At 44.8% G+C, this 23,758-nt stretch overlaps 1 protein-coding gene across 5 annotated transcripts in view; it reads left to right on the forward strand.

Annotated features, from left to right (window-relative positions):
* Positions 1–23,758, forward strand: part of MTMR3 (myotubularin related protein 3) — a 74,302-nt gene that overhangs the window by 43,468 nt on the left and 7,076 nt on the right. For all 5 annotated transcript variants that reach the window (XM_048963650.1, XM_048963649.1, XM_048963651.1 and 2 more), the window contains 11 exons: positions 289–455; positions 4,075–4,171; positions 5,929–6,042; positions 12,158–12,363; positions 12,586–12,717; positions 14,632–14,743; positions 15,814–16,009; positions 17,613–17,798; positions 19,120–19,290; positions 21,295–21,440; positions 22,099–23,500. In XM_048963650.1, the coding sequence (XP_048819607.1) occupies positions 289–455; positions 4,075–4,171; positions 5,929–6,042; positions 12,158–12,363; positions 12,586–12,717; positions 14,632–14,743; positions 15,814–16,009; positions 17,613–17,798; positions 19,120–19,290; positions 21,295–21,440; positions 22,099–23,500 (2,929 nt within the window). The remainder of the gene's footprint in view (positions 1–288; positions 456–4,074; positions 4,172–5,928; positions 6,043–12,157; positions 12,364–12,585; positions 12,718–14,631; positions 14,744–15,813; positions 16,010–17,612; positions 17,799–19,119; positions 19,291–21,294; positions 21,441–22,098; positions 23,501–23,758) is intronic.

Raw genomic sequence — 23,758 nt, forward strand, 5'->3', positions numbered from 1 at the left:
GCATTCCTCATTCGTGATGAGTAAGGTGTACCGTTGGCTTATTCCCAGTCACAGAATATTGCTTTCATGTTTAGAGTTCAACTTGAATCCACAAGAATGTATTTCTGTAGGAATATCCGAAGGTTTCATTTTTACTGTCTGTTAGAATATAAAGAAGCAGAACTAAATTACCTGTAAGGTGTTTGCTCTCATTTTTTTGCTTTCATGGATGTTTTCATAGCCTGTCAGATGTTATAATCTGGCATCTGTTACTGAGAATTAACAGATAAATGCTTCTTTCTGTGACAGGTGTCAGTTTTCTACTTTTGAGCAGTGTCAAGATTGGCTTAAGCGTCTGAACAATGCCATCCGCCCTCCTTCCAAGATAGAAGACCTGTTCTCATTTGCCTACCACGCCTGGTGTATGGAGGTGTATGCCAGTGAAAAGGAGCAGCACGGGGATTTGTGTCGGCCAGGTATGAGGAAGCACTCTGGGGTTCAGCACAGATGGTTTCACTGCTGACTGCCTGGTTTGTGCTGAAATCCAGAACACTCCAAAAAAAACCAACCAACCAACAAGCAAACAGAAAACCCACAAAAACAAACAATATCAATATTATGTTTTTTTCTGTTTAAACGATACCCGATATATTCTGTTCTATCACTGGCACAGGTTGCCCAAGGAGGCTGTGGGTGCCCCATCCCTGCAGGCATTCAAGGCCAGGCTGGATGTGGCTCTGGGCAGCCTGGGCTGCTGGTTGGTGACCTGCACACAGCAGGGGGTTGGAACTGATGAGCACTGTGCTCCTTTGCAACCCAGCCATTCTGTGGTTCTATATGGACTCCTTTCACATCAGCTCTTGCACTAACTCAGTGGCTGCAGAGTGTATCTTCACTTGCAGCAAGTGCCTTCAATGTCTTGCATGTATGGACTTCTGCATGATGTGAAGTTTGTTCTGACTGGACAAATGAGAGATTAGCTCCTACCGTGGCTACTTTGGGGTAAAAAAAACCAACAACAACAACTGTGCAAAACTGTGCAAACTGCACCTCAGTGTTGTGGGGAAGTTCCTGTGGTGATTTAATTTAGGCAGTCACATGTAGTACTGATAACATTTTGTTCACCGTGGCAGTAACTCATTCTAAAACATTTTGTACTGATTATACTCATGTTTTTAGTAATTACCTGCAACAGCCACCTTTAGCATGGATGTTGAGGAGTAGGAGGTAAAGAAGGAAATCTGAGCTGTGAGTTTCACAGCTGCAGCAGTGACCTATTTTTAGTTAATTACCACCTGCACTAGATAGTTAGAGAAGTCCATAAGTAAATAAAAACTGCAAATTCCTCCCCTGGTGGTTATAGCACTTGCTTGAATGTGAGGAAGTCTGTGTTCCAGGCACCCTGCAGTCTGAGCCCCTCTACATTCATACATCTTAGGAAAGCAGCTTAATTATCAGAGCTTTGTTAATGGAGGGGAATGGTAGAGTGGTGTGACACCTATCACTGGAACTGGTGTGAGGCTTAGCAAAGCCTGCAGTTTTCTTGATGGCTGAGGAAGAGCAGCCAGTAGGTGGCACCCAGGTGGGAGGAGGTGTCCTTTGGTTCTGGTTCTCCTGCACTTCCTGAGCTTCCTTAGCGATTGTTGAAAAAGGTAGAAGAATCATCAGAGCAGATTTTAAAGTTCAGGTCTTTTCCCTAAGTAAATTCATTAGCTGGAAGACTGTAGAAATGTAGGTTTGTTAAGTCTCCTTTGCATCCTTTTCAGACAGGCTTCAACCCAACAGTGGGTTGTGCAGAGCAGCATTCACTTTGTGATAAACATTTTTTGTCTTAGAGCTGTATCTATGAAATTGCCAAGTAGTAACTTGTTCTCCTCTGTAGCTTGCTTATTTCTGATGGTAGATGTTTTTCTCCTATAAAGAATTAAACTAGTTAAAATAAGCCAATGGGAACATAGTTAAAAAACGAATCCAAGTCACTGGATTTTCACTTGTTTATTTACATCAAAGCTGCCCAGTACTTGATAGAGATGGATAAAAATACTGAGTTGCTTCAAAGTTCGTTGAAGTATCAAGTTCTGGGGAAAAACACATTCTAGAGCACTGTGTATGTAATGGGAGCTTGAGCTGTGGCTCATGTGATCAACGTTTATAGTTGTAAAGCACACATCCATGGTGTCTGTAGCTTGCTTTCTCTTCAATCTGGAGTTGGTGGGCTGTGCTTAGGAAGTTAGATTGTGCATCTTGGCTCAGAAGGCCTCTCAAAATGTCCCCATTTCAGGAGGGGCAGACAATGGCAGGGCTGTGGTTTCATTTCCTGTAGAGAAGAATCTGATTTCTTGATGCACAGAGCGGCTATGAACCAGAGGGAGAAATCAAACATATTTCATTTTCATCTGTTTCTCTGAAACACATCAGCAGTATGTGGCACTGATGGTTGGAGATACTCCAGTATGCTCATTTGCTACCCAGACTATTAATTCAGCATGTGCCCTGAGTTTTAGTGGCCATTCCTCACAGCAGCTGATAGTGAAGCCCATCCTCAGTGCATCAAGGGCACGCTGCTCTTCCAATAGAACATTTAGTGACAGAAATAAAAGGCAGTGATAAGGAAGAGCAGGACAGAAGTGGTGGACTGGCCAGAATGTATTGTTCCAGCTTCATTTCTGCACTTGAGAAAGGGTCAGAGGCCTGTCCTCACAGAGAGGACATTTCAGGATGATCTATTCTAGGTGGCTAGCAGATAATAAATTCAAGCTCATGTAGGCAGTAAGAGTTCGTGTGAGAAGTGGGAAAATGTTGGCAAGCTCCACTGCAATCGATCTGACAGCAGGAAAGTAAAGCAGAATGCAGTGCCTCCACGTTACTGAGATTGACCGTGCTGGAGATGCGCAGCCTGGGAGGCAGAATAATTTCCTTCTTTTTGGAAATTATTTTACCAGTGACATGATGGAAAGTGAGGCAGTGATGGTGGCAGTCAGGTCCCTGGTCTTTCCAGTGAGCCTTGAAGGGCTGTTCTCTGCTTGCACACTGTGCCGTTCTGCCGTTTCAGCTTTCAAACAGCATGAGAAAAGCAATCTCAGTAGGCTTACCAAATAGCCTGCATGTGGTAAAGCACACCTGGAATTGCAGTGCCATCTTCAGCACATGAACTGAGCTGTAGAAATGAGTGACACTGTAGCTTTTCTTTCATGGTTAATTAAGTCTTGTGGTTGGGCCATTATCTTCATTCTTTACCTATTTCTCTATATTTATCTCTAATTGCTTGGTAATATCTCAGAAATGCTTCAGCTATGGACCTCTCCATCCCCAGGGACACGTGTGTCTGCACATGTATCTCATGTGTTTAAAGACATTGAAGCTTTTGTGAAACATGTAAAAGAAAGATGTAATACTTGAAGCATTAATTTTTCAGTACTTTTTTCTCTCACTTGCTGCCTCAGGATTTTGTGGTAGTCGTTTAAAGAGGCAAGCAATAGAAAGACTTGCAGAATCCTTTTCCTCTACTGGTGCTCAGACATTTGCATCTGCTGTAACGTAGACATTTCCATACAAATTATCTGCTTCTGCACTCTTAGGAACCATTAATTCTCCAGATCTATCAAAATACTTTTTCCTTTTTCTATGTTTTTCAGCTGCATTTTAAAAATTTTAAAATTATGTCCAGGAAAAAATGGAGCTCATTCCTTTAATATATTAAACTTCATGGCTGATATTAGTGTCTAACAATCACACATTGAATTCTCATCACCTCTCTGATTTAGGCAGTTTAGAGATGGAGGCCTGAGATGCACATTAACGTACAGAGCTCAGCTGTTTTTCTCACATGAGCCTGCAGAGGCAGGTTGTTTTAGAGAAAAACACTGTTTATGGATTTGGGCATTTCCAGAGAGCTGATCGGGGGGAGGCAGCAATACAGGCTGAGTTACTTGTGCTTGATACAGGTTTTCAAACAGGGCTGTGGAAGGTGGGCAGTATTTCTGAAATGTTCTTTCCTCTGTTTAGTGTTTAATGAGCATGGTGTCTTTCTCTGTTTTGGAAGGTAGGAATCTTGTTATTTCACCTTTGTTTTCTCTCTCTGCCTTCGATGCCCAGGAGAACATGTAACTTCAAGGTTTAAAAATGAAGTGGAGAGGATGGGTTTTGATATGAACAATGCCTGGAGAATTTCCAACATCAATGAGAAGTACAAGTAAGTTATGTGGGCTGCTGATCTGCAGCCAGACAGCATCTCAAAACACCACTTTTTTATAGCAAGTTACTGGAACTTTTTCCAAGTTCTGCAGTTCCTAATAAGGGACAATTGCAACTATGATTTTTTTTTTGCTGTTTTATAGCATAAATGTGCTTTTAAAGTGGAATGTAATGCTTTGTTAACTGTTAAAATTTTGCAGGCTTAGAAATACCTGATTTTGATGTGCTTGCTGGAGATCTCCTTAGAGAATAAGCTTTCTAGTGCACGAAGGGGAAGCCTTAAGAAGTCAGCGGAGAGTGGAGCTGTGCTGAACTTACAGAAAGTTTTTTAACATACCTTATTCTCCAACTTATGACAGAGCTTTGTGGGAAGGAATGCAGTTTGGATGAGTCAAACCTACAGACCCCGAAATAAGTGGAAAAAATCTTTTCCTGAGAGTAGGATAAATAAATGTCCCCTATTCTGTCTGCTGGGTCAGAGAAAGGGGTTTGTCTGTGCATGGTCAGTGGCAGTGTGCTGCTGCAGCCCCATCCAGATCAATGCAAAGCCAGCAGTAACACTTGTGATGGCACATGTTTCATTGCCTTGTCTGTGGAGGATAATGACTTGCAGTTGGCAGCTGCTGTTACTGCATGAGCAGTATTTGTGTCTAAAAGTCTAGCCTAGGAAAAAACTAAAGACTGCTGAGGAAAAAGAGAACTTCAGTGCCATGAGGAAGCAGAATAATACAAATGCTTCATTCTTGTGGCCAGCACTTGAGATAGGATTGGTTTTTTTCAGCACAATTGATACATTTTTCGGAATAAAGTGCCCTCAAACCTGTCCTTGCTCAGTGCACGTGTCTCTTTTTAAGTTCCTTCATGCAACTTCATTGTAGGAGTGTGTATTCCATTTTCAGTAAAACATGTCAGGTATTGAACTTTTTTTTTAAGGATATTCTCCTACTAGTGTATATATTTTAAAATGAGTTATAAAGTTATTGTGGTAGACTACCCAGAACCATAATGTAGTTAGAACAAAGCAACACTAATTGTTAATTGCTTATTGCTTAGTTAATTCCTAATTGTTCTTGTTTCCCGTTTCTTCTACTTATGTTTTGCTAGAAGACCTTTTTAGGTAGAAAGGAGGAGGAAGTTTTTCATCAGAGGGTGGTGAGGCACTGGCACAGGTTGCCCAAGGAGGCTGTGGATGCCCCAGCCCTGCAGGCATTCAAGGCCAGGCTGGATGTGGCTCTGGGCAGCCTGGGCTGCTGGTTGGTGACCTGCTCACAGCAGGGGGTTGGAGCTGGGTGAGCACTGTGCTCCTTTGCAACCCAGCCATTCTGTGATTCTATGAAAGAACATCCAAAATGGGCAGCATTTTATTATGTCAGAATTCGGTTCTGTTAGAATTAGAACTTGAATGGTAGGTGTGTGGGTTCTTCTGTGCTTTGTGACCCAGTGCCTGAGTGGTTAATTCTTTAGCTTGGAGAGAATGTAGAGGTTTTTTGTGTGCCCAGTTTATTTCAGCTGATGGAGTCTCAAATCATCAGCATACACAAACAGAAATCTTCTGAACTGCACCTTGCTGTTCACAGTAATTTTTTAATATGCTGGGGAGAAGCTGCTTAATGCACATTGAAACAGGGTCCAACAAAACTGCTGGACTGATCAGGTATCAGGTCGCTTACCGTGTTCTTTGGTTCATGCTGTGTCAATGGTGTGCAATTGCTCTGTGCTTCTTACATCCAACCCTCTGTGCTGCTTTTCTCTCAGGCTCTGTGGCAGCTATCCCCAGGAGATTATAGTTCCTGCCTGGATCACGGATAAAGAGCTGGAGAGTGTGGCAAGCTTTCGGTCTTGGAAGCGCATCCCTGCTGTTGTGTACAGGTAGGCACTGGAACAGCTTTCGCCTGACAACAACTGAGATGTTCTAGCAAACAGAAGTGAAATAACTTGGAACCAGGAGTCTTGGCGTTCAGGCTCTGTGTGCCCCAGATGTCCACTGGGCAGTCTTTAATGGAAGTCTTAAAGATCTTTTAAATTAACAGTTTTCTCGTGTATTCAAAGTAATTAGAGGCTTACCTCACGTCTTGCCTTGTTCTTGTGTGTGTAACATGATGTGGGGGGATGATTCACACAGGACCTGCCAAGGTAGAACTGGGGAACTAGGCTGGAAAGAGGCAACAAAACCTGGCACAGTCTCCTCTGCGCTGCCTGTGGGAGCCATAGCACACACCACACTGAGCTGATCTGCTCAGTTACCCACTCTGGGCTTCTGCTGCTCCGCTCCAGAGGGATCCCAGAGGCAGTTTTGTGGATGAGCAGAATAGGACCTGGAAGCAAGTCATCCTAACAGTTCAGACAAGGATGCCAGGGTGCTCTTGTACAAGGAAAGAAGTTCAGACCTGTGATTAAATGACAGCCAAGTGTGATGCGTCCACCTTGATAGTTTGGGGTTTTTGTCTCTCTGTTTGCTACTTGCACACACACATCACTTTATACCTATTTAAACCTCCAAGAACATGTGCACAGCAGCACGTGTTGGCCCTTGTCAAGCCATTTATAGAGTAAGACAGACATGTTCAGTCTGAGTGTGAATAATGGTTTGTGTCTTTTAATTCCAGATGTGTTGTGGTAGCACTCAGCATTGTGTGTCCTGCAAGGCATTCATAGGGCAGCATCTCAGTTCAGGTAGTTATGTATTTTGAAAGTATGAAAAAGTGTAAGGTGGAGAAATTGATGCAACTGCAGACATGGTGAGTAGCATCTCTAGCCAGCTACTCTTGCCATCTTTTTTTGGTTCTCACCTGGCCTTTTGGAAGAAGAGTCATGCAGAAAAGAAACACAAGGAGAAAACAGATACACAAACCGTGCACTATAAACAAGAACAAATCCTAGAATTATTTAAAACTCATTTACAAAGTAATGCGTTTCTTAGCTCCATCTACGTATTTTATATAGTTTAAGCAGGCATCTTTTTCCTTGAAGTAAGTCCAGCAGTTGTTCATAGGATAACTGCTCTTCTGAGACATTTGTTGGCAGCTTATTTAGTAAGAAATATATTTCAGATTTTTTTTCCCAAGTATTCTGGGACCTTTGTACTCATTTCCTCCCATAAATGTTTAAAATCTCTTCAATTCCTTTGTCATCTGATTTTTTTGAAAACACAGCAAATACTCAGAGTTCCATTAAATCTGCCCGGCCTCTTTTCTTGGAAACAGAGAGAAAAGAGCTTTTTTCTGAGCTGCAAGTGAAATTTAGAGGTCAGTAAAGACAGAATCGTATGACCTTGGTCAGAGGAGCAGGCACACAAGAGTTAAGGGTGCTACGAAGCACCTTTTACAAAGGATGAGAATTCCTGCTCCATGAATGGAGAACAAATCGCTCTGTGGCAGCACACGGATGGTTTTGAATCCTCCTGTCTTTCCTCCTCTTTCCCTCCAGAATGCAGTGGCAGCATGCTCTGCAAACATTCAGGAATTGCCCCCATCTTCTGTTCACTCTGTGATGGGAAAATGTTTTCCAGTATATTCTGATGCTTTTTAGACATAGGTGGTTGGTTGTTATGGTGCAGAAGTGTTTGTGTGTGTAAAAGAGAGCCGTGCAATTTATGTACAGTTTTGTATCCAGCTTCCAATGCCTTATTGCAGAGCTTTGTGCCCTTGGTGCAGTTGTCACATAATTGGGCACACTTCAGATGGGGAAGCATTGCCTCCATTCTCACTGCGCAGGAGAAGTAATGAATTTCTGAGCATTCTTGGGTGCAGCTGCATTCTGGAGGTTTATGGGATGGTGACTGAAGTGGCTGAAAGACCTCACGGACTGAAACTGTTCAATTGCTGGCATTAATATTCGACTGCTCAGATGAGTCTACATATGTTGAATTACGACACAGTATTTCATTTGTATCTGTTCCAGTGAGAGAAAAGTTCCCCTTTTTTGGTTTCTTTTTCCTTTATCTTGACACTCAGTAATAGATTTTTGAGACATTCACTTCATTGTTCTGCACTCCAGTAGGAGCCAAATCAGCTGCTGCTTGATGATCCGTGTGATTGGAAATCCATATATAGTTCTCTCTTTATATATGTGACATAAAAGCAGCTTTTTTTCCTTACTTTTGAGGGAGTAATGGACAAAAGCTCATTCAGCATTATTATCTGTTGAATGATTTGGGGACTATTGATTTCATTATTTATTGATCACATTTAATAACTCTGCTCTTATTGCTTTACTTCAGGGAAGAAAGTAATAATGTTTTAAATACAGCCAATAACAAGGCTCAGATATTTCCTGAGTGCTGGGACGAGGCAGCAGCAAGGCAGACACTTGGCTACAAAAACCTCTTTGCTCTCGTAAAGCTTTCAAGAGCTGTGGCAGTATCCAGGTCTGGGAAGTAGAACAGGCTGAGTTCAGAGGCAAACTTCAAAAAGTTCTCCTCCTGGATTGCATTTCCCTGTGCTCTGGGAGCACTGCTTCTATTCGATGATCGTATCTCCAGAAAAATGTGACACCCAGCTTCTGCAGTTTCCCTCAGTGTTGGCCTGTTTGAAAATCCGGGCACGGATGAGGCAGATAAATCTGGGCTGGAGCAGGTTCTGTAGCTGACCTGTCTTTGGTCCCAGAAAATCAGTGTTAGGAAGAAGCCTTTGGGAGATTCAGTGAATGAGGCAATGCAGGGGACTTCATCTGCACTGCACAAACAACTCCTGAGAACCTGCTGAGAGATGAGCTGTGTTGGAGGTGCCTTTGGCTCTGTCCCACTGCTAAAGGCCGTTGCCCATGCAGGCAGTGCTTCTGCCAGCACAGGAAGCAGAGGTAACCAGAGCTCTGTGTGTACCACGCCTGCTGAATTACTGTGGTGAATTGCCGTAAAGATTTCTCTGGTTGCAAGCACTGGTAGTTAAGTAGTGCTGTGCAGGGAGCTGTGCAGGCCTTTACTGCTGCTCCTTGTGGTTGCAAGGACATGGTGGATTTATTGTTGTACTCAAAAGGTTGCTTGAACAGAAAGATTAAGCTTATGCAGAGGTGGGCTGTACATCACGCAGTTATGTGGTGCTTTATAATGGTTTTTATAGTTACTGAGTGAGTAATAAACCGTGGACCTTCTATTTTCCTGTCTAGAGGCTACATGTTACTGTGTCTCCAGGAGGTTAGAAGGTCTGGGTGGAAGGTTTGGTTGAATATTTTTAATTCCCTTTTTGTTTTGCTACTGCAGTGTGAATGGTACCGTCTTATCCTCAGGTCCATCCCAAGGGACCTCAGAATCACACTTAAGCTATTTGCTATTTTTTGTTTGTTTGTTTTCCGGCAGCATTACTGTAAATAGAATTGCTTGCTGATTTCTGCTTAGGAGTATCAGGGCTTCACAGCCATCAGCGAGCTCAGCTCCAGCCCTGGTGGTTCTGTCATTCAGGGTACAAATGGGAGGTGAGAGCCTGGAGATGAAAATATAACTGTTTATGATTCTGTGAAAATGATCCTGCAGGTAGGTGGCAATGAAATCCCAGGGAACATATGGGAGAGTAAATGAGCTTATCTAGGTGTTCAGAATAGAATTATTGCATGTATAATGATGTTTTATTTTCCTTTGTTATTTGTGCCAGCATACCAGGAGCGAGGCAGCCTCTCAGTGAGCGGCGTATATTTTTTGCTCAACTAAATTTTTATCAATAGTTCTGCCTCTGAAGGCAGTTCATTTCAACAGCAATCCATTTTCCTTTGCGTGGAGCCGGCTGGCACCTGCTGTAAATGTCGTGGCATTCAGATTGCTTTTCCTTTGCTTCTGTTAATGCAGCATGTCAGTTGCTTCCTCTCAGTGAAAGAATTTTATATGAAACCATTACAGAGGAGCTATGAGAAGTACTTAAAATACAATATCACCAAATAGTTCAGAATTCTGAGTTTTTCAGCAGCAAGTCTTAACCATGTTCACACTGAGCAGTGTGAGGCAGCCTGTTGCTGCTCCCTGCAGTGCTCTGAGACGTGGCTGTGCTGAGCTCTGGCAACAGATTATAAACCAATTTCTGACACCTGAGCACCCCAATAAATTGGTTACAGAGAGAAAGAAGGTGAGATGCATTGGTGTGGGCAGGCCTTCTTCTGTTCAGGACTGTCAAGGCCAACTGTAAATTTGCTTAAAGATTCAGCTCACCCTTACTTCTGTGCAGTCAAGCAGCACTTGGTGGACTTGAGGCTGGATGGTGAGTTTGTCTGCAGGAAAACTCCATCTTCTTTTCCTCCAGCATAACATTTAGGCACAACTGGCACAGAATTCTAGGGATGTAGAGGTTGTGTTTCCACTGGTGCTCCTGGGCAAGGAGGGCACTGCCTAAACACACCTTTGTTATGGGGATGTGTGCCTGTAGGTCATTGAAATGGAAGGGAGAGCAGGTGGGTAAGGGGGTAGAGTCATTGTGATGGAGTGAAACCTTCTGGTGTGCCACTGCTTGGCACCACTCAGTCACCACGTGGCCTGAGCAAAGTCGTGGCTCTGCTCTTTGCATCCCCACCTGCAGTGCCTTTCTTGTGTGGCTGAGGTCCTGTGCCTGGGGAACGTCAGGGAGGATGGTGTAGAAGCTGTGTGTGAGCACTGCAGTGAATGGGGAGCTGTGTGTTCTGCTGCTACTTTTTTTAAGAGTAGATTATAATGATAAGTGTCTAATCTGTTTTCCAAAGCATGTTTGCAGCGGTTGGGTACTCTTCAGTTATGTCACATCTGTTCTTTATGTGTAGTCAATGAAAAAAACAATAATAGTTAGTAATTCTTAAGGCGTTTAAAAACATATATATATTTGATAGACTTCTCTCTGTCTTCTTTTCCAGTCCTCGGAAGTTTCATCAGTGTATGGAGTACTTAAAGTTTATATCCCATTTTAGAAGAAAAATGTTCAGTTAATAAGCAGTTTTTCCTTTTCCATTGCTACTTAGGTATCCACAGAACAGTTTGTGTGCTTGTGCACTTCGTTACCAGCCCGGCACCATGCTGGTGCTTACGTGGAGGAGAGCAGTGCTGCTGGTGCTCTGCAGAGCTCCTTGGTGCTCTCCTGCAGGATGTGGTTGATGTGGGAGGCAGCGGGTGAAACACAACCCACAGAAGGGGAGGAACAGAGAAAACCACATTCTCAGAAGAATGTGAGAAGAGGAAGAGGCAGGGCTGAGAAGCTTAAGGAAGGGGGTGACATTGTGAGGTCTTGGTTGGTTTTTTAAATCTTTTGGGTTTTTGTAAGATTACATTAAGATAGAATGCCACTCTTTCCTAACAAACACTAAAGCAATCTTCAGAATGAGCAAAACTGCAGATGTTCAGCATTCAGAGAAACTAGTGCAGTAATGCCTAAAATAACGTGGTTCTGCAAAGTGCTCAGGGACTGCCTTTGGTGCTTCACAGATGATGCTTGGAAATGGATACCATCAGTGTGCAAGTTGGTTATGCTTGGTGTTAAATGTCATCAGACAGAAGGCGTGCTGTGTTCTGCCATTTCATACCAAAATCATAACATTCTTCCCAGATTCAATTAGTAGAACATTTTGATTTAACAACAAAAAGCTCATCAAAGCATGAGTCTCTGGTTTTACTCCTTTCTAGCTGTATAAATTAGCACAAGCTAAATTGAACTTTCACATTTAGTCTGTCATGCTGCAGCTGTAGACCTGACTAGCCAGGAGGGGTTGGATGCCCCTTTATGGCAGCCTGTTGTTCTGAAATGTTCCCCAGCTTTTACTGGCCAACAGGCAGCAATGTGAAGAAGGGAAATGCTTTGTTCTCTGTGACCGAACTCAGCTTTGACTTTTACCTTTCAGTGGAGGTGTAATTACAGGCAGCGTTTTGAAGTGAAGCATGTGGAGTGCATTGTCCACTGAGTCACAGACTGGAGATAACTGCTGAGCTGTAGGTTCCCCAGCAGGAACTAAAATGCTGGAGGGAAATGTTTAATGCCTTCTGTGCTTTTCATCCTGACCTTTCAAGTTATGCACTGGTTCTTTCTGTTCTGTTCCTTTTCAGGCACCAGAGCAATGGAGCAGTCATTTCCCGCTGTGGACAACCTGAGGTCAGTTGGTGGGGCTGGAGGAATGCAGACGATGAGCACCTTGTCCAGTCTGTAGCCAAAGCCTGTGCCTCAGATTCAAGGTCCAACAGTAACAAACTAATGAATGGGAATTGTTCAAGAGATTTCTCCAATGGAGCAGACCTCTCTGATGTGGAATTTGGTAAGTTTGCCACTGTTCATTTCTGTAAAAGGCCGAGCTTTAGATATAAAGCTTCATCTCCTTTGTGTGTGTAACAGATTGTATCCCTTGTATTTAATGAGGCGTTCTCTGATTTCTGTGTGCATGATGCACACACGCTGTGGGACTCGAGTGAATCATTGCTGCAAACAATGCCAAGAGCATCCCTTCAGTTATTCTTCAGTTCCATATCTTCTCCCCCAGATTCCTCCATCTCTAACGCCTCGGGAGCAGAGAGTTTGGCAATACAGCCTCAGAAGCTTTTGATCTTAGACGCACGGTCCTATGCAGCAGCTGTGGCTAACAGAGCCAAGGGTGGAGGCTGTGAGTGCCCAGGTAAGCAGTGCCTCTTCACATTTTTGTATTAAGTTGATCAAAACCATTTGACTATAATGACAGCGATATTCTTAGGTAGTGCATATTTGACAGATGCAAGTACTGCTCATCTAGGAGAAAATGTTGGACCGTGGCAGCCGTCACACAGCCCTTCAGAAGGACAGCTTTGACTCTGTTTCTCAGAGAACAGAACCAGCTGGTAACAGGGCTCAGTGCATGCTGAACTGTGCTGATTGCCTTCCCCTGCTGTGTCAGATACTTAAGCTAGTGCGAGACAAACGCATCCACTGGGCTGATGGCTGGAAAACTGAGCAAACTTTGCAATGTTAACTGCAAAGGATTGCAGTGTTCCAGAATGGTTGTGCAGAAGACAACTTTTCAACAGTTTTTGCAAAGCTGAAATATTTGTAAGCATTTATGCTGTAACCCGAGGCAACTGAAATCCTGATCCGTCTTGCATTTGTCATGCATTCACATTTATCACTTTCTGTGTGCTTTGGCACTTCCTGATTGTTGATGGTATAAAGAAGATATTATTTTATTGCTGTTGGATGAGAATACAGTCTGTTAAAATTCCATGGCTGGATAATCTGAAAAAAAAACAAAAAACCACCAAATTGTTGATGAGGTAACAAAAGCCATTTCAGGCATATATTCCTGGTTTGGTCTTTGCTGCAATAGCTGCACTTTGGTAAAGGAACACCAGAAGAAGGGATGAATTTTCCATTTAACACCTCAGAATGAATGAACAACTCGCCATCGCAGAGTAGAACTGCAGCATGGAAAGCAGAGTATGCAGTAGGTTTCATTTTCCTCGTGTCTCGATTCTTGAACTCTTTGTAGGAAATGTCCAGGCAGTTTCAGTGTCACTGCCAGTGCATTTGACTTGTGTTAAGTGCTTCATTTACTGATATTTTTTTTTCCCCAGGAATTGCCACGTTTACTTCATTCCCAGGTGTAACACTGGTCTCAGTTATGTTGTGTTTTGTGTCATTATAACATCATTCAGTAGAAATTGCAGAAATACTCAGTCTGGTGCTGTCAGTCATTCTGGACTGCAGTTCCTTGTTTTATCACTAACAGGATGTTCTGGTCTGGCCAGAATTTGTTGAGCTCATTAAACAGGAAATCAAATGGTAGAAGGCACACTCTTCTAAGAGAATACTGGATTTCCTTATACAAGCAATCAATATCCTGTTCTGATTCATGGTTCTTTTTCTGTTGTAGGAGAGGTCATTTTATTGCTATTGTGTCATCAATTTGTGCAAACAGAAGCAGCAGCACAGAGCACAGCTCAGTCCACTTGTGACCACTGTGCTGCTGCTTCCCCAGCAGAGCCGTTGCCTGAGGACAGGCTGTAGCAACATCTGAAGGAATGCTCAGTCTGTTTTCCGAACTTCCCTAACTGTGAGCATCTCTCAGGTGCTTGCAATAGAGGTTCCTTGCAATAGGGAAATTCAGCATGATTCAGATTGAAGAGACCTTTCAGCCTTCTTGAGTGGCTGGGAAAGCAAAACCGTAACTGCTATAAGAAACAGGAATTAGCTCACCAAACTTAGGAACGTCCACAGATTATCAGTTAAATGTATTCCATGCCTCTCAGTCTGCATAAAAACATTGTGACACCCACACAGTATCACTATTCCCACAGGTTTGTGCTCTGCCTTTTGTAATGTGAAGCAAAACATGGAAAAGAAATACAGAAACGCTTTGCTAATTCTCTCCTGTTGTGATGTGTTGCAATGTCTGGAATACCCACTGAAGGCCAGGCACTAGTTTTTCCTTACAGAATATTTGTGAACAGCTTCTTTCATCTGCCCCCAGCACCGCTGGTTTGTTCTGGTGAAGAAGCTTCTTTTAGAAGTTAAGCTAAGCACAGTTTGTAGTTTCTTCTCTCTCGGTGTTTCCCTGCAGAGTATTACCCGAACTGTGAAGTAGTGTTCATGGGAATGGCAAACATCCATTCTATCCGGAAGAGCTTTCAGTCCCTGCGTCTGCTCTGCACGCAGATGCCAGATCCAGGAAAGTAAGTGGCTGTTCAGTGGTTTTTGCCTCTATTTACATCTTTCTATATTTTTTCCCTGCTGTTTTGTAAACTGATGTTCAAGTGTTACGTTTTTTCCTCTTACTGACTTTCCTGTGCAAAAATGCAAAGCTGTAATTTTCATTTCATAGGATTTGTTGTAGTATTTTCACTGAAGTAAATCTAGAAAATGAGATTGGGAATTATATTTTAGCCCTGAATTTTATTCCTGCCATCTTATTCCTTCCAGATGGGTTCCTGAGTGCTAGCACTTACTCTGATCTGAGCTTCCTGGATCTTTGATCTTAGCAGCCTGCCTCTCTTTCAGAGTATCCTAGTGCTGTTCCACATGCTTCATGCTTTTGTAGGGGCTCTTCAGGGAATGTGGCCCTTCAGTGCTATGGGATGATGAGCCTCTAGTGGTGCATCAGCTCGGGGGCTTCTGAGGTTGGATCTTCATTAGGACACTGCAGCTGCACCAGTCCTGTCCCCCTGCCACCTTCCTGTTCTGAATTTGTTGCTAAATGTAATGCGTGGTTTCAGAGTAGATCCAGAACGGCCATTCATACTGAGCTGATAGGAAAACCTCCATGCTGTGTGATTCTCAAGGTACCTCCAGCACACCTCAGGAAGCCTGGCAGTGGCTGAGATGTGTGTGATGGCAGAGGCAGCTCAGAGGATCAAACCTCTTAGTTGTCCTGATCGCATGGCAGAGCCTCAAGGTCTGCCACTGACAGCAGGACTGCAGTGCAACCTGAATTGGGAAGAAGGGGATCAGCACAGGCTGCTGGAAGTAACCATCACCCAGAGGTGCTTATGATGGCCTGTGCTGGTGATCTGCTGTGCACGTATCTGGGCAACTGCCGCAGCCTGACTGTGGGCTGCAAGGCTTTGCTTCTTACAGTTCAGGGAAAGTCTTAGCAAAATGTACCTGAAAAATAATCAGTGATGACATTCACAGCTTATTAGAGTACACATTTAAGAATGGTTATGCTTTGATTTGATGAAATCAGAGATTCAAACCTGGAAGCATTTTAAAAGAGCAAAGATTGTCCTCCTTTGTTTTCTTCCAGTTGGCTGTCAGCTCTGGAGAGCACCAAATGGCTGCAGCACTTATCTGTGCTTCTGAAATCTGCACTGCTTGTGGTTCATGCTGTGGACCGAGACCAGCGACCTGTCTTGGTGCACTGCTCCGATGGCTGGGACCGAACCCCCCAGATCGTGGCTCTGGCCAAACTGCTGCTAGATCCCTACTACAGGACCACAGAGGTTTGTAAGCCATCTGCTAATGAACATTGACTGAGTTTGGGTTCCTTTCCAGGGAATTTTGTATTGAAAAGTAATTACAGAGTTTTCACCTAGAAGCAGCGCAGGAGCTAGCAGGAGTTCAGTAACAGCAGCCTGCAGATACAGTTACATGCAGGTGTAAATATAGTCTGTAATTTGAGAGCAGATTGTGTTTTTCCTCTTTGCAATAACTGCCCTGTCATGGTGTTCCTTTCCCCATATTTAGCTGAGGAACACGCAATACAGAGCGCTGCTGGCACAGCTGCAGTTTCTCAGCCAACTGCTGATGCAAAGCCTTTCTCTGTTCTCTTTTCCAGTTTTCTTAGCTACATATTTCTCCAGTTCCATTTCTTTCATTATGTCTTGTTACTGAGTTAGAACACTGTTGCTTTTTCAGCCTGATTTTTTTCTTCCAAGGCTTTTCAGCACTGTGGGATATGTGATGGCTAGATTCCATCTGTCAGCCCACATGCAAGATGCCTTTGTTGTCTAGAACAGAAGTGTGTGTCTGTGCACTGTGCTGTACTCTGGTGTTTAAACCCTCAGATACATGTGGACAAGGAGCTGAAACTGTAGCAGTGCCCTTTGGAGGAAGTTGTGGAGACTTCCTCAGACCCTTTTTCACTTGGGTTCTAGAGGTCAGCATCCACCAGGTCAAAACACTCTGCTCTGTCTCTGGTGCAGAAGCTCCTCCCAGTCCCTCCTCAGTGTTGTCATTTCCTGTTCAAACTGAAAAGTTCTTCTACACTCACCTTTTTGCTGCCTGCCTTTCCACCGCTGCATCAGAGGAGCCATGAACTGTAACTGTGCACAAGAATAAGGAATGTTCAGAAGAATGAATTTCATTATGATCACTTTCAGACTTTACAGCTGTCAGCTTTCTTTTTCCTTTTGAATTACAACTATTGGCTCAATGAAGTGTGATCTACAATTTCTCATTCCACTTAGAAGCAAAACCTTTCTAACGTGGTAGATTGTAGGTCCTGTGAGACTAGGTGTCACAGCCAGGTTCTTCACTAGACACTTTTGGAATGTGCTTTGCCCTTTGAGTTTGCATGAGGAACTGTGCAGTCTGGCCTTTATCAGACCTATGGCTGTGCTACGTTTGATACACACGTAGGCAAGCAATCTCTGTGTGTGGATATCTTGTCATGTTGAATTTTCTTTTTGACAGAAAGATCTCTCCTTTGTTTTCAAAGGAGAGCATTAAGATTTCCTTTTATATCCAAGTGAAGGTTACCATTATCTGGGTTTGAATCAAGATTTGAAGTTCCTGCTCTTGAGATAGCTCTCATGTCAAGGTCTGCTTCCTCGTGAGCCAGAGGACTTGGTAGTCTGTCTTATTCCCTTTCCTGTCCATGTGAGCTTGGGAATTCACTTCAGTCCTAATTTCAATGTGCAGCTCTTAAGAAAATAGAGGTACTGGGTAAAGGAGAAAAGGTAAGTGATGGGGGCTGATTCTGAAGGGAAGTCAGGAGTGAGGACACAGCAATAAGATGAGCTCTGTGAGCATCAGACCATCTTAAAAAGAGAGAGAAAGAAAGAAGTAGAGAGGAAATCTTGATCTGTACTTGTGTTTGTGCAGGGTTTCCAGGTGCTGGTGGAGATGGAGTGGCTGGATTTTGGCCACAAGTTTGCCGATCGCTGTGGCCATGGTGAGAATTCGGATGACCTCAATGAGCGCTGCCCAGTGTTTCTGCAGTGGCTGGACTGCGTCCATCAGCTCCAGAGGCAGTTCCCCTGCTCTTTCGAGTTTAACGAAGCATTCCTTGTGAGTTGTGGCTTGAGAGCTTGCTGTTTCATAGGCTGCTCCTAACCCAGTACACACATACTGAAGAGCCCTGAGGGGTTTCTGATTTTCCCATCTGTCTGTGGCGGGAAGCCTTCAGCCTGATAAAGGACATGGCAGAGCTGCCCTGATGCAGCAGACAAAAATACTTGTATACTTGTGGAGCCTGGGGTTTGTTCGCTCTTAAAACAAAAGCAGGGCCCTTAAGGGCTTCTTTTAAACTTGAAGGGAAGAAACAAACGGTATGAATTTAATCATCCTACTTCAGAGTTGCTGAAATAAGTTCAGTGCAATACATCCACACAGCAGAAAATTGTGTACTGGCAGATAAACTTCCCTTGACTTGGATCTCTTTGGATGCTGAAGATAACTCTTCTAAGCACTCCTCCTTACCTCTCCATTCGATTTTTCTTCCCTTGCTGAAAATGTGCAGGATGTACCAGTGGTGTTTCTTTCCTTTGGAGGGGGAAAGCTCTCTTATTAGAAACTTGCCTGGGCTGTCAAAGCCAGTTTTTAAGGCCAGAGTGTGGCTCTCTGAGAGGTGGGCTGCCTGCAGAGCTGGTAACCTGAAGAACAAAGGCTTTTATGGAATGTCTGACCCACAGGTTTAAAGCCGTTGCTGTGACTGTAGATGACTGGCATTACTGCTTGCCAGCTCGGCCATGTAACTGAGTTTATGTGCTTAGCTCAGTTGTGAAATAGGATGCATCAGGTTGTAACTGGCTCCCCTAGCTCACTGCTAATCGATGGGAGCTGTGTGTGAGCATTACCCTTAATGTCCCCACTGCCTTAAAGCAAAACCCCAGTCTGTTTGTGCACAGCCACTGGGGCTGTTGGGGTTCTTCAGGCACTTAAAGGCAGGCTCGTTAAGCAGCTTGGTCAGGCGTTGAGCACAGTGTGGAGTGAATAATGGTTAGGATGTATGCTGTGCACATCTCTACTGACACAGATTAACACTTATTCCCACCATTCTTTGTCTTTGTGCTGCTGCAGTAATGTTTTATAACTTCTCCTTCAGGTCTGTGAGTTTCAAATTAGCAACACTTTTATAATGAATATGAACCCTACTTGTCTTTGTATTTTGCAGTTTTTAAAAGATGCCTCTGTATGTAAATCCTTTTGCAATTAACTCATAAGGAGACACACAAAGAATTCCAGGTTTATTTGATATATCAAATCCTTGGGAAAGTCTTTGGGAAGAGAATGCACTGCCCTGTGGAGGAAAGGTTTCTTTTTTCTGAAGCATTCTTGCATTAAGCTGATGTCTTCTGCCATATGACCGTATCTGCATTGCTCTCTGCAGGTCAAATTGGTGCAGCACACCTACTCTTGCCTCTTTGGTACATTCCTGTGCAACAATGCGAAAGAAAGAGGAGAAAAACACACTCAGGAACGGACCTGTTCTGTCTGGTCTTTGCTGCGGGCAGCAAACAAAGCCTTCAAGAATCTGCTCTACTCCTCCCAGTCAGAATCTGTACGTATCCTTTCTTACCCTCTCATGAGAGGCTCTGTCTCTCGGGGGCTCTCAGTCCGATGCTCTCAGCAGTGTGGCCACAGTGAATACCCAGCCTGTAGCAGTGGGACATGGCAGGTCACTCACCATGAGTGCAGTGCAGGGACAGTGCACCCTTCTGGAGACACCTCAGCTCTCCTCTTCGATATTTACAGCTGGATGCTCTGTTCAGTTTTACGTTTCAGGTCCTGCCTCAGGTCTGCTTGTATTTGAGGAATGTCAGGTGCAACCTCAGAAATTTCTCTGTGCTGGAAGCATATTTTGTTACTGACATTTCTGTGTTTGACAGAGAGAACTGAGCCGTGTCAGAGGAGTGTCATGAAGTGACAAACAAACCCAGACACTGTTTAGATTTAATGTAGGTGCAGAAAATGTAACTAGAATCATTTGGCATATTTGTGTTTCTTGTAATACTTTCACATTTCCTCTCTGGCTCACTGAAGCTTCCCATCCAGGAAGGGTTGCAGTTACCTTCCTTTGTATTGGATGGAAGGGATTTGGAGCTGCACTGTGGTAGGCAGGGCATGTAAACAGCCAGTCATCAGAGATCACAGTGACAAGGGTAGCAAAGGCTCTTATAAATATTTAAATGCTTTCGGTAATGAAACATAGACACCACAAACCCAGCTGTAAGGGCTGTGCCGTGGTTTTGCATGTGATGGATGCAGGTTATGGTTGTTCCTTAAGAGGAAAATTAAAACTTGGCTTAGCAGGAAAGAATTTGTCTGCATTTGCTATGAAAGGATGAATTCAGTATTCACATCAGCCCTCTGTCTCTGCCCGTCTCCTCTGGACACCACACCTGCAGCCTGTGCTCAGTCTGTGTGCAGATCCATCTGTCATGGTGACAGGCAGCATCACAGGGAGCCTTTCAAGACTTCCCAGCCTGGCGTTGCCATTAGCAGTGGCTGTGATAGCTGAAAGCATGAGGCACTGCAGATAAAAACAGACTGTGAGGGCTTCTGGAGCTATGGGTGCATTGAGTGCTCCCTGAGCACAGCAGTGAGCTTAGCCAGGAGGAGCTCAGAGCACCTGCAGCTCAGGCAGTGCAGCCAGACAGCTGCTGTGGCCCTGGGCTGCCTTCACCTGCTGCACTGCACGTGGGGTCTGGGTGGCTTGGGCTGTGCTCTTGGTAAATGGCTCACCATACTAAACTAACTGGGATAAACTGTGTGTTTTTAGAGTTTTACTAATTTCCTATCTTGTATTCATTTCTTCCTTGTTTTACTTCAGTGTTGAAAAGGTGCCTCAGTGATGTGGGCACATCTGTTCTAAAACCGTGGTCGTTAAGAGCAGCAGTCCTCAAACTGAGCTGCCCCACATCCTCCCTCTGAACCCCTGGCTGCTCTCTGCTGCTCCCTGCTTTTCCTAAAGAAAGCTGCTTGCAAAAACAGTGAAATTGATAGAGACTTGAGGCGTTCTTGAATGCAGACATACCAGAAAGCATGTTGCACAGTCAAGGAATCCCTTTCAAGAGCAGGCTGCCTGTTCAGCAGAAGTATTTCTACATGTACTTAATTTTTCACATGTGAGTGCTTCCTTAGCTTTGATGAATTGGAGCCTAGAAAGAGGCTGTGAGTTCAGCCCTCGTGTGGCACGCTGTCGTACAAAGCACAGGAAAGCTCTGCTATGGGCTGCTGAATTCCTCTGTGCTTCAGCTTGCCCAGCAGCGTTATTGAGGTGTGGATTCACACAGTGCACGTGGCAGGAATTCATTCACGGGAAGTTGGAAGCCAGCACTGTTAGGCCTCAAGCTCCCTCTGAAAGAGAAGATCATTGTGTATCCAAGTGTAGCTGATTAAAAGTGCCGTAGCTGCTCTCAGGCCTTCTGAACTATCTAGAGATCTGACACAGCCTCCCAGCTGCAAATCTGAATAACAACCCAATCAGCTCTGAACACATTTTTACACCCTGGCAGCAAGCAGTTGCAATTTCTAAACAACTGTGTGTGTTTTTCTCTCTCAGGTGCTGTACCCAGTGTGCCATGTGCGTAATTTAATGCTCTGGAGTGCTGTTTACCTGCCCTGTTCTTCCCCCTCTACGCCTGCTGATGACACCTGTGCCCCATACCCTGTTCCAGGCTCTAGCCCTGAAGATCAGCCCCTGGGCAGGTGAGCCTAGAGCTCAGAAATCCCATCCTGTAAAGTAAGATCAATAAGGAATATTGTGGGATATTAAGAGGAGAATACTTGTGGGAGGGAAGTGTTTCTCACAGGCGTGTTTGTGGGCTGTTTGACTCACTGACCCAAAGCAGTCTTTCCTTGTTTCAGGTTTGAAAGCTGTTAAGTTTCAGAGGTCAGAGCTTAACAAATATATGGAATCTGAGAGATTAGGAAATGAGTTGAGCTGTGGGCATTGCCTGGCTTTGGTGGATATAAGCTTTTATTTGGCTGACTTGAATTTCAGTTCTTTTCCTGTTGCATAACTTCCTTTGCTTTGTGGGGTTTTGTTTTTTTTGTGAAGTGATTCTTTGCACACGTTAATTAGGAGGTGTGACCAGACTGTGAGCATCTGTGCTTTGTGGTAAAGGGATCTGGGGATGTTTGAATCTGATTCAACAGATTTTCCTACAGGCAAACAGCAAAGTTCTGAAGCAGCTTTTCCCTACAGATGGTCCAAATGTGCTCTGGATAATGCTGTGCAGGCATCCCACTTGTGGAGGGGAGGTTTTAAGCCACAGTATCTGAACTTATGAAAAAGAAAAATCAACAACAAAAAAAACCCACCCTGATTTGTCATTTGTCATTCTGATTGCTCTTACTTGTGCAGGTTACCAAAGACAAGATCCTTTGACAATCTGACGACAGCCTGTGACAGCAGCGTGCCTACGACCAACCGGCGCAGCAGCGACCCCAGCCTGAATGAGAAGTGGCAGGAGCACCGCAGGTCCTTGGAGCTGAGCAGCCTTGGGAACCCTGGGGATGATCCGTTTGATGGGGATGGCCTGAGCAAGCAGGGCAGAGCTCTGATGGGAGCGGAGCTCTCCGTAGCAGCCGGCGTGGCGGAGGGGCAGATGGAGAACATTTTGCAGGAGGCCACTAAAGAGGAGGTCGGTGTGGAGGAGCACTTAAGGGGCAGCCTAGAGACTGCAGGTAAAGGGGATGAGATTGCCTTGCATGTGGAGAAGAGAGCTGAAAATCTACATGGCTATGTCAGTGAACTGTGTGAAAAGGCTGAGGACAAAGGTATGGTAATGAACAATCCACATCCGCTTGCACAAGGTGCTTGTGAGCTTAAAGGACACCAGGAGGAGCACGCTGATCTCAGTAACACTATCCAGAAGTTACCTCAGGTGAAAGGACTGCAGACTGTTCCTTTGGAGAGTTTTGTAAATAGAGGCACTCAGAAGAATGTGGAGGAAGGTGTGGGCAAGCCTGAAGGAGAGGGAGAGAGCCTGCACAGTGTATCACATGCCGGCCTTCTGTTCCCTCTGACGAGCCTGCAGGAGGTGAGAACATCCAACATTGAGAGTTCTACAGAGACCTTAACTGAGAATGAAGCCAAGCAAGAGCTGATTCCCAAGGATCTGTGCCACAGAGCCCATCTGATGGACAACAGTGCTGATGAGCTTTTGCGACTTACTGAAAACAGGCCGGAGGGGGAGAGCGTGATAGAGCTTCAGAGACTGGGCACAAAAGTGCACAGGACTGCTGGCAGGGGCAGCGCGCGCATCCCGATGCCTTCCCCTTGTGCCTTGCCTTTAGGTGAATGTAAGGACGAGGTGGTGTGTAACGGAGAGCTGGAGCCTGAGAACAAGACGGCGGAGAAGCCTGCAGGGCTCGGCGTGGTGCAGAAATACCAGGCGACAAACGGGCACTGTGTGAACGGGGAGGACGGCAGGATGAAGATCTCTCTGAGCCGGCAGGTCTCAGCGGCGAGCTGCGGCTCTGCGCAGTTTCACTTCAGGAACCTGCACCAGAAATGGATGATGGCTCATCTCGGGAAGCAGCAGGCGGCCGGCAGCCCAGACCAACCTGCCAGGAGCCACCTGGATGACGACGGGATGCCTGTCTACAGCGATGTCATCCAGCAGCGCCTGCGCCAGATTGAGACTGGGCATCAGCAGGAGGTGGAGACCTTGAAGAAGCAGCTCCAGGAGCTGAAAAGCCGGCTGGAGAGCCAGTTCCTGAACAGCTCCCTGCGTCTCAACGGCGATTATGGAGACGAGGTGGTGAGTGAGGTGGGGGCTGGGCCGCTGCTGGCACTGCGGGCTGCTTGTGTGCATCTCCCCTTGTTGGCAGCCCGTGGCTCTTTGGGCAGGCAGGGATTGGTGTGGCCCTACAGGGTTTTGTAAAACCCTCGAGGTCTTTCTGAGGAGCGAGCAGGTAATCAGAGTGCTTGATGAGCAGCATTACTGATGATGAATGGTTCCACTGTGTTTCAGTTTGACCAAGAAAATAGCAGAGGGTTGCTTCAAGCAGCATTTTTC

Source organism: Lagopus muta, chromosome 17 (genome assembly GCF_023343835.1).
Source record: "Lagopus muta isolate bLagMut1 chromosome 17, bLagMut1 primary, whole genome shotgun sequence".
NCBI lineage: Eukaryota > Metazoa > Chordata > Aves > Galliformes > Phasianidae > Lagopus > Lagopus muta.